The sequence below is a fragment of the Mandrillus leucophaeus genome, unplaced genomic scaffold (genome assembly GCF_000951045.1).
Source record: "Mandrillus leucophaeus isolate KB7577 unplaced genomic scaffold, Mleu.le_1.0 Scaffold18, whole genome shotgun sequence".
Lineage (NCBI taxonomy): Eukaryota > Metazoa > Chordata > Mammalia > Primates > Cercopithecidae > Mandrillus > Mandrillus leucophaeus.
Window position 1 is genome coordinate 4,233,350 of NW_012101809.1, and position 10,903 is coordinate 4,244,252.

The window sequence follows — 10,903 nt, forward strand, 5'->3', positions numbered from 1 at the left end:
CCTTTCCTTCCTCTTTGTTTTCCTTCCTTTCTTTCCCTTCCTTCCTTCCTCCCTCCCTTCATTCCTCTATCCCTCTCTCTCTTTAATGGCAGATAGTCAGATAATAGGACAATAATTATTAACATTTATTGAGCACTTACTATGTGCCAGGTACTGTGCTAAGCACCTAGTCCTTCTAGATGTGGAACTGAAAGAGTTGTGGGCCGGGCTCGGTGGCTCACACCTGTAATCTCAGCACTGCGGGAGGCCGAGGCGGGCAGATCACTTGAGGTCAGGAGTCAGTATATAACGTGAATGAATTGAGATTTGGGGTTCATTGGCCTGAATTCCTCCCATTTTGCTTATTTCTGTGTGATATGCCTGAGCAGAGGTTGCCATGAAAGGGGCAACTGGAGGGGTGGCACTGGGACTTTTGAGCACCGAGAAACTTAGTGACTCTGTGAAGAGCACTTCCCGCACTTCCCTGGGGCTTCTTACATGTGACCTCTCAAAGGGTCAGTGGAGGCCCAGCTGTCCACTTTTCCAAAGCCAGTCTGCGTGTATTCTACAAAATAAACTTTCACAATTGTTTCTTTCTTTTTTTTTTTTTTTTGAAGACAGAATCTTGCTCTGTCACCCAGGCTGGACTGCAGTGGCACAATCTCGGCTCACTGCAACCTCCTCCTCCTCCCGGGTTCAAATGATTCTTGTGCCTGAGCTTCCCAAGTAGCTGGGACTACAAGGACGTGCCATCACACCCAGCTAATTTTTGTATTTTTAGTAGAGATGGGGTTTTACCATGGTGGTCAGGCTGGTCTCGAACTCCTGAGCTCAAGTGATCTGCCCGCCTCGGCCTCCCACAGTGCTGAGATTACAGGCATAAGCCACTGTGACGGCCCATAATTATTTCAGTTCCACATCTAGAAGGGTTAAGTGCTTAGCACAGTGCCTGGCATATAGTAAGTGCTCAATAAATGTTAGTAATGTTATATTATAATTAAATTATCTGTGTCATAAGGCATTCAGCACATTCAAAAGATAACTCACCTAGCATGTTTTTAATAAACCTTGGATGGCAGAGTCCCCTTACCCTTCGCCGGTCACCCATCTGCTCCTGATCTGAGTCAAGGTGAAGTTTGGTTTGTGTTTCCAGACCACCTCCAGCCACACTAGAGACAACAGAGATTTCTAACCCCCTAGCAAAAGACCCTGCGTAGTGCATTTGGAAGGTTAGGAGGAAGAAAAGCAGTTAAGAAGTCTTAAGTCAGAGACCCTGGCCCCGAGACCTGTGGGACTTGGATGAAGGACACAGTCTAAGCAAGAACATGAGACTCGTATGCATGTGGAAATAGGTCCATTCCAGGCAGAAGTTATTTTTTGGCCATCTACCACGTTTGCCTAATTCTCAGCCTTAACTCCCAACAGGCATGAAGTCCTTGCCTACGAAGCAGCTTTAGGGGCTCTCAGATTTCAAGCAGCTAGGTTAGGCCCCTCCCAAACTGTCCCTCTCTCTCTCTGCAGAATTGCTCACAGCTCTCTCTCCTCTGCCCACAACCAAGAGCTGTAGCCATCACTTGGTGGGTGCTCTGGGGTGGGAAGAGACAGTGCAAATGTTCAGCGGGAGCTTTGCAGTCGCCCTAGAACATGACCAGCGCAGTAATTTCTCCTTCCTACCTCCTCATTTTAGGGTTTTTGCCAAACTATTTACTACCTCCTTATGAGGAAGTGGTGAACCGACCTCCAACTCCTCCCCCACCATACAGTGCCTTCCAGCTACAGCAGCAGCAGCTGCTGCCTCCACAGTGTGGCCCTGCAGGTGGCAGTCCCCCGGGCGTCGATCCCCCCAGGGGATCCCAGGGGGCACAGAGCAGCCCCTTGTCTGGGCCCAGCAGAAGCAGCACAAGACCCCCAAGCATCGCTGACCCTGAGCCCTCTGACCTACCAGTTGACCGAGCAGCCACCAAAGCCCCGGGGATGGAGCCCAGTGGCTCTGTGGCCGGCCTGGGGGAACTGGACCCAGGGGCCTTCCTGGACAAGGATGCAGAATGTAGGGAGGAGCTGCTGAAAGATGACAGCTCTGAACACGGCGCACCCGACAGCAAAGAGAAGACGCCTGGGAGACATCGCCGCTTCACAGGTGACTCGGGCATTGAAGTTTGTGTGTGCAACCGAGGCCACCATGACGATGACCTCAAAGAGTTCAACACGCTCATCGATGATGCTCTGGATGGGCCCCTGGACTTCTGCGACAGCTGCCATGTGCGGCCCCCTGGTGACGAGGAGGAAGGCCTCTGCCAGCCCTCCGAGGAGCAGGCTCGAGAGCCTGGGCACCCGCACCTGCCACGGCCACCCGCATGCCTGCTGCTGAACACCATCAACGAGCAGGACTCTCCCAACTCCCAGAGCAGCAGCTCCCCCAGCTAGAGCAGGCCCTGCCAGCACCCACAACTTGGCAAAGCAACCAGGGTAGGGGAGAACCACGAGAGAAGCATTAAGTGACTTTCAAAGACTTTCAGAGTACAGCCACTTGGTTCCTTTTTGTTTGTTTTCCTCCTTCTCTCCTGCATTTTCCTCCATCTCCAGGTACAGTTCGGGGTGTGGATGCCTCTCCTTCCACAAGGGCACAGTGTTGTGGAGGGCTAAGTTGGTTCTGTGACTCATTCCTCATACTCCAACTCCATCTCCTTTCTTTAAAGTCAAATCTCACCTACCTGTTTGGATCAGAGAGATGTGGTTTAAAAGCCCCCAAGGAAAGAGGCTGGGACTGTGCCCTGACATGATTCTTGGTGATGGATTAGGTTTGTGCTCTGATTCTAGTTTAAGAGAACGTTGCCGTGTCTCAGTCCAGGAGAGGCAGCCCATCTTGGCCCTGGATGAAAAAGGAAGCCCACAGAGGCCCAGGGCTTGTCACTGTGGCTGCCAGTGTCTGCCGAGCCAGCACTGAGCTAATCCTGTGGGAGCATGAGAGCTGCTGGGCCATTGTATGATAGGTTGGTAGGGGCTTGTTGATCTGTCAAATTCCAGGTGACAAGATCGATGCACCCCATGTGCCCTTGAGGTGCCTCTTCCCCGGGCTCTGGCTGGCTGCAGGCTGGTTCTGGTGTGAAAGATGATACTGCCTTTTCTTCGTTTGTTTGTTTCCTCTAAAAACAAACAACAAAAGACAGCTGAAAACAAGAACTTCACCGGTGGGCAGGCAAGAATTCTCTTCTGGAAACTGACGTTTGTGGCTCTTTCCCAAGTTGGCTTTCAAAGAGCCTGGCTGCCGTTGAGCCAGAAGATGTCTTGTGTGAAGGCTGGGGTGGAAGCTGTCTTGGAACCTCTGCGAGCCGGGGGCCCTAAGCCGCAGCAGTGAATAGAGGCGCAGCGCTCGGCCTCTCTGCCCTTTGGTCTGTGTTCACAGGTGACCCGTGTCAGCCTGTGTTGCCAGCACACGCCCTGCGGGCCTTCACGTCTCACTGTTCCGTATGAGGAAACAGACAGCGGACTGAGGAAGCCATGGCCCCTGAGAAAGGGCCCCTGTGGCCTGGCTCTCACACAGAATTTTGTCTTTAATTCTGAAGAAATATTTTTTGTGGGTTTTTCTTTCTTTCTTTTTTTTTTTTTTTTTGGTGGCGGTTGTTGTTTGTTTTAAACTGACCACTTGGAAGAAATACCTTGGTTATCTGTGGTTTTCATGCCTTGTCCCTGCCTCTGCCCCCACCCCTTTTGAGTCGGGTGACTCATTTTTCTGTGTAGAGACTCGGTGGCGGTGGCCCAGGCAGGAGGTGGAAGCAGCCGTCCGGAAGGCCCTGGGGACGCTTGTGCCTGTTGTTCAGCTTCAGGTCACTGGCTGAGCTGTGACAGGAAAATCCGAATGGAGGCAGCAAACAGCCAAAACAAACATTCCCCGCCCGGCCCTGTGCATATGAAGAGTCTGTTTCTTCCCCCAACTCTTGAACGATGATGATATTCAGACGAAGCATTGATGTTATGGAAGAAAGAAAGAAAAAGAAAAATATATATATATGTGTGTATGTCCAAAAACAGACAAATCCAAGGCTGTGAGGTAAACAAATGTCTGCATTTGGATTCCACAAAACCAAAATCCATGTTGAACAAAGTGAAGTCCGTACACAGTGACTTTTTGGGTGAGCCGTGTGTGTCTGTCCATTGTGTGTGAGCCTCAAGCCCTGTTTTCCTGTGAAGATACTTTGAGTGGCAGCCATTCTCCCCACGTGAACCACACGTCTGGAGCACAGACAGCCCTCTCAAGGTCATTGATCTTACGCATTTACTGTTTACCGAACAAATGTCTGACTGTGTACTCGGGAGTACTCCGCAGCATTGTCGACTGCAGTCCCCTGTGTTTGCCAGATACTGTGCTTGAAGTAGAGGTTTTACTCTACTCATCACTGCGATTTGCACATTGCTCCGTGGACACTCGGAGGCCTGTGTTATGTTCCCTGTAAATGGAAGCGTGCTCTGAGCCTGTCTGCCTCCCTCGGCTGCTGCTGGTCCTCGGTACCAGCCCCCAGGGGTGTCCACAACCACTTGGGACAGAAGAAGGTGGAATTTCAGACAGAAGCTTGATTGGGTCTTCAATGACAGGCTTGGACTAGCTGTGGCCCAGACATCGGCCCTGCCCAGAATTGCCAGGAGGAGGCTTTGCAGGCTGTAGCGGGGCCACAGGGCCTGCCTCCCTCTGGTGAGTCCAACAGTCGCAAGCAAGCTAGCATGTGGCCAGAGGCGGCCAGAGTGTGTCACAGCTCTCAGATGCCTTTCCTTCCACCTTTTTTTTTTTTTTTTTTTTTTTTTAAGAATCCCCAAATAACTCACTGAAGGGTCTCAAAGGCGAACAAGTTTTACCAAAATGAATCCTTTTTCAGTTAACAGATCAAATGGATGAGTTCTGACCCTCTCAAGTTCCTTTCCCCAGTTAGAGTGGGGAACTGGGCAAGTGTTAACTGTGGGACTCACTGCAGCGTCCTACCCTAAAGGCACGAGAAGACAGAAATGCAACCTGCGGAGCTGGGCTTGGATCCCAAGTCACAGTTTGGCCCCTGCTACAGGAGGCTGCCCTGCTCAGAGAGAGATTTAATAGGGAGCTGAAGGAATCCTTAGGGGGCCAGGGAGATGTGACTGAGACTGGTTTTCCACGTGAATGAGACGGGGTTGGTGGAGGGTTTGGTGCTACAGCCAGTCGGAAGATTTGCAAATGCGAACACATTCCTGTGTGAGGCACGTTACCCTTTGTCAGTTATTGTGAATATGTGTATTTTAAGCAATAAGATTCAGCTGGTCAGACTTTTCTGGGCAGTCTCGGTGACGCATTTCCTGTGCTGTGATTGTTCTGAAGACAGAGTGGCTCTAACCACTGTGAGAAGCCCGAATAAAAATTGATCTCAAAAATGCTACTGCTCTTTCTTGCTGCACTTCGTTCCCTTTTCTTCTTCCTCAGTCTTCAGGGAATTGCACCTCAAGATCCTAAACCACAAGCACTTTTCTCTACCCAGAGACTGAGAGGTTGTCACACAGCCATTGAGTACAGGGCGCTGGCCCAAAGAGAAACCACAGGGCCAAGGGCAGCTGGAGAGGGCTGCTGGGTCCACACTCTGTCCTGAGGAGTCCTCCCCTCTCTCTGTCAGGGAATATTCCTGATGTTTGGAATACTTTGGAAAGTCCCATAAACAGGCTAAAATCAGATCCCGAGAAAGCAGAGACAAGTTTTGTTAGATACCCCGTTGCTAAAACATGGCTTGTTTTTGAGACAGAGTCTCACTCCGTCGCCCAGGCTGGAGTGCAGTGGTGCGATCTTGGCTCACTGCAGCCTCTACCTCCCAGGTTCAAGTGATTCTCCTGCCTCAGCCTCCTGAGTAGCTGGGATTACAGGCACCCACCACCACGCCCAGCTAATTTTTGTATTTTTAGTAGAGACGAGGTTTCACCATGTTGGCCGGGCTGGTCTCGATCTCCTGACCTCAGGTGATCCGCCTGCCTTGAGCTCCCAAAGCGCTGGGATAATAGGCCAGCCACCCTGGCCTGGGATTACAGGCGTGAGCCGCTGTGCCCAGCTATTTTTTTACTTTTATTTTTTAAATAATAGAGACGAGCTGGGCGAGGTGGCTCACGCCTATAATCCCAGTGCTTTGGGAGGTCAAGCTGGGCAGATCACTTGAGCTCAAGAGTTTGAGACCAGTCTGGGTAACATGGCAAGACCCCATCTCTACAAAAAATACAAAACTTGCCTGGGTGTGGTGCTGTGCGCCTGTGGTCCCAGCTACATGGGAGGCTGAGGTGGGAGGATGGCTTAAGCCCAAGAGGTGGAGGTTGCAGTGAGCTGAGATCACACCACTACACTCCAGCCTGGGCAAAAGAGCGAGAAGACCCTGTATCCAAAATATATATATATACACACACACACACACATATAATATATATATAACATATATATATATAGAGAGAGAGAGTCTAACTGTTGTCCAGGCTGGGCTCAAGTGATCCTGCTGGCTTGGTTTCCCAAAGTGCTGGGATTATAGGTGTAAGCCACTGTGCCCGGCCAAAACATGGCATGTAAAAGAAAGCAAGCACTCTGAGAGATCTTTTTTTGTTGACATGATAGACATGGGGGTGTATGCTTGACCTTGGAATTTAACACACAATATAATGTATCCAGTTGCCCACTTTCTGCCCAGCACTGTGTCAGAGGCCCAGGATAATGTCAGAGATAGAAGATGAGGCCTCTGCCCTCTAGAACTTACAGTTAGAAAGACAAAATGTGGCCGGGCGCGGTGGCTCACGCCTGTAATCCCACCACTTTGGGAGGCTGAGGCGGGTGGATCACCTGAGGTTGGGAGTTCGAGACCGGCCTGGCCAACATGGAGAAACCCATCTCTACTAAAAATATTATAAAAATTAGCCAGGTGTGGTGGCACATGCCTGTAATCGCAGCTAATCGGGAGGCTGAGGCAGGAGAATCGCTTTAATTCGGGAGGTGGAGGTTGCGGTGAGCTGAGATTGCGCCATTACACTCCAGCCTGGGCAACAAGAACGAAACTCCGTCTCAAAAAAAAAAACATACCTGTGTGAAATAGTTAATTAACAATGTAAGTTAAGTTTGAGGTGAAGTGAGTGGTACAGATTCGGAGCTTTTCAGGGATAGTGGGAGGTAGTTTGAGGTCTTGAATGCCAAGCAAGAGGTCTCGGAGCTGATTTTAGGTAGTGAGGAAGCCACCAGTGTGCCAGAATCTGTCATCGTGGGCCAATGATTCTTTCCTAAGACAAGGAGAGTTCCTTTGTTCGTTTTACCATCTGCTTAAGACTGACCTCTTAGGTGTAAGTCTTTTTTTTCTTTTTTTTTTTTGAGATGGAATCTCGCTGTCGCTCAGGCTGGAGTGCAGTAGTGCCATCTTTGCTTAGTGCAACCTCCACCTCCCGAGTTCAAGCGATTCTCCTGCCTCAGCCTCCCAAGTAGCTGGGATTGCAGGTGCCTGCCACCACGCCCAGCTAATTTTTGTATTTTTAGTAAGGATGGGGTTTCACCATGTTGCCCAGACTGGTCTCGAACTCCTGGTCTCAAATGATCCACCTGCCTCAGCCTCCCAAAGTGCTGGGATTACAGGCATGAGCCGCTGCGCCCGGCCAGGTGTAACTCCTTGTTTGAAGAACAGCTTGCTACTTCTGCCCAGGGAGGACACCCTTACCCAGCAAGACTGCAGATGGGCAAAGCAAGGTAGTACACATCCTAGGAACCCTCCAGGAAGGGGTTTCTGCCTCCATAAGTGGAGTGCTCACTGGTGGGCCGGCGCCCTGGGGATGCCGGCAAGTGAGTGTTGTCCTCGCTCGGCCCTGGCTTGCCCAGCAGTCAGCCCTGTTGTCTCTGTAGGCCAGTTTTAGCCAGACATGCCCCCACCCCTGTCCTTGACCCTCTAGCAGAGGACATTGCTGGCCCTTCGCTGACACTAGTGGAGTGGTTGCTGACTTGTTCTTTCTAAACTGTTGGGTTCCTTCAGGCAAGCCCAGTAGGGCCACGCTAGCTTCTAGAGACAGTTCTGCTCTGAAACCATGGGAAAGAACTGGGAGCACATCATTCTTGCCTTCTTTAAGCTAATGTCTGAGTGGTGCAAAAACAAAATAGTGTATAACTCTCAGGGGCTGGTTGCCAGAGGCTGTGCATGTACCCTGGGTGCCCAGGTCTAGAGGGGACACCATGCCATTGGACCCCAGGCTGCCGGGTCACTGAGTTCCTCATTTCTGTAATGAAGTTGCTTGTCTCTATTGCCCCATGTGACCAAGTGCAGGTGGCGACAGTACCAATGCCCGGAACTGCAAAACAGAGTACTTTTGGTGAACAAGAATTTCAAGAAACTCCACATTCTTCAGTTCCTGTTTTCAGCCAGGGGCGAAAACCAAGGTTTGACTCAGAAAAGGAGGGAGAAGTGGGTTTGGTTGGTAGCTTCTTGCTGAATCTGCTGGGAAGGGTTGTGGGTCTTGGGAGGATTTGGGTTCTGGCCTGGGGGCAAGTGTGGCCTCACTGAACAGCTGAGCCTTTATTGAGCACCTAGCAGGTGCCAAGGCATGAGAATGCAAAGATGCCTTAGGACTGGACAGAGTCTTGCTCTGTCGCCCAGGCTGGAGTGCAGTGGCGCGATCTCGGCTCACTATAACCTCTGCCTCCCGGGTTCAAGTGATTCTCCTGTCTTAGCCTCCTGAGTAACTGGGATTACAGATGTGCACCATCACGCCTGGCTAATTTTTGTATTTTGGGTAGAGACGAGGTTTCACTATGTTGGCCAGGCTGGTCTCGAACTCCTGACCTCAAGTGATCTGCCTGTCTCAGCCTCCCAAAGTGCTGGGATTACAGGTGTGGAGCCACCACGCCTGGCCCTGGCTCCTCTTTAGAAGACCTAATGGTGTTCTCGAGAGGAAGGAAGGCACGTTGGCAGTTTTAGTACCATGTAGAAAGCGCCACGAAGGATGTGTGCACAGAGGAGAATTTAGTCAAACTAGGGGATCAAGGCAGGTTTCCTGGAGGAGATACCTCTAAATTGAGTTTGTCAGGTGAAGAAAGGTGCAAGGGAATTCTAGGCAAATGTTTTTTCTGCAGACTATTGAATGTCTACTATGTGCCTGGTGCTGAAAAGCACAAAAAGGCATGGGAGGCCTACAATAGGAGACTGCATGGCATGTAGAAAGCTGCGAGCAATTTATCGCCGCATTCTGGGAAGTAGCAAGAGATCAAACTGGAGAGAGAAGCAGGTCATATATTTTAATATTTATTTATTTATTTATTTATTTAGAGATGGGGTCTTGCTCTGTCACCCAGGCTGGAGTACAGTGGTACAATCTTGGCTTACGGCAACCTCCGCCTCCCAGGTTGAAGTGATTCTCCTGTCTCAGCCTCCCGAGTAGCTGGGATTACAGGTGCACACCACCACGCCTGGCTAATTTTCATATTTTTAGTAGAGATGGGGTTTTGCCATGTTGCCCAGGCTGGTCTCGAACTCCTGAGCTCAAATGACCCTTCTGCCTCAGCCTCCCAAAGTGCCAGGATTACAGGCATGAGCCACTGCACCTAGCAAAATATTTTAATTTAATTTGTCTTTATTGTTTTGTTTTAATTTGTCTTTATTGTTTTGTTGGTTGATTGTTTCCACAATGCCGGTCTTGTGTGAGCATCTTAGCTACATTAAAAAAAAAAAAAATTAGCCTCAAGCTGGGCACGGTGGCTCACGCCTATAATCCCAGCACTTTGGGAGGCTGAGGCGGGCGGATCACCTGAGGTCGGGAGTTCTACCCCGTCTCTACTAAAAATACAAAATTAGCTGGGCGTAGTGGCGCATGCCTGTAATCCCAGCTACTCAGGAGGCTGAGGCAGGAGAATCGCTTGTACCCGGGGGCTCAGGTTGCAGTGAGCTGAGATCATGCCGTTGTACTCCAGCCTGGGTAACAAGAGCAAAACTCCATCTCAAAAAAATAAAAAAAATGTAGCCTCAAAACAGGTCTCTGAGGTAGACTGCAATTATTCCTGCTTTATTAATGGGATTGTGGCATCCAGAGGACTTAACTAACTTTACAAGATCACAAAGCTAATAAGTGGCAGAGCTAGGATTTGAAGCCAGGTCTGTTGGCTCCAAGGCAAATGTAATAACCAGAAGGCTGGGCAGTGAAGAGCTGTAATGTAGGTGCTCACAAGCCACATGAAGAACTTGTGACTTCTTCCTCTCTCTCTTCTCTTTTGGCCCAGGCTGGAGTGCAGTGGCACAATCTCAGCTCACTGCAGCCTCGACTTCCCAGGCTCAAGTGATCCTCCCACTTCATCCTCCCCAACTAGCTGAGACTACAGGTGTACACTGTCATGCCCAGCTAATTTTTGTATTTTTTGTAGAGACAGGGTTTTGCCATATTGCTTACGCTGCTCTTGAACTTCTGGGCTCAAGCAATCCACCTGCCTTGGCCTCCCAAAGTGCTGGGATTCCAGGCATGAGCCTTATAATTTCTTTTCAAAGGTGAGGGAGAACTAGCGAATGATACATTGAGCCAAGAGTAACATGGTGAAAAATGAAACAGACACCGTTTCCTCAGGAGCTACCCTATCTCCTCTTGCTCCAGGGGGCAGACCCCCCCACACCCAGCCAGGCTTCACCTCCAAGAGCCCCTCAGTGCTAAAATGGCATCACCCCAGGACAGGTGACGCTGCTTGCCACCAGTAGTCAGACCAATGTCAACTTCCAGGGAGGGTGTAGCCCGTTGGAAACATTGTAAAATTCTCAGGAGTTACAGTTTGGATCTTGTCTCTTTTCCTTGAAAGAGTGTTTTTGCTCTTCCTCCAAGGGGATGAAAGTAGAACCTTCTGTGTTTGTGAGGGGAGAAGAGGATTTTTGTTTGACCTGAAATTTCTCCTCAATCTGTTTTGTTTGTTTTTGGCTTTTTTTTTTTTTTTTTT

General features: G+C 50.0%; 1 protein-coding gene across 3 annotated transcripts in view; it reads left to right on the forward strand.

Moving 5' to 3' along the window:
- WBP1L (WW domain binding protein 1-like) overlaps window positions 1–5,375 on the forward strand; it is an 82,875-nt gene extending 77,500 nt beyond the window's left edge. For all 3 annotated transcript variants that reach the window (XM_011977482.1, XM_011977483.1, XM_011977484.1), the window contains exon 4: window positions 1,667–5,375. In XM_011977482.1, the coding sequence (XP_011832872.1) occupies window positions 1,667–2,403 (737 nt within the window). In that variant the 3' untranslated portion in view covers window positions 2,404–5,375. The remainder of the gene's footprint in view (window positions 1–1,666) is intronic.
- Window positions 5,376–10,903: the final 5,528 nt, after the last annotated feature.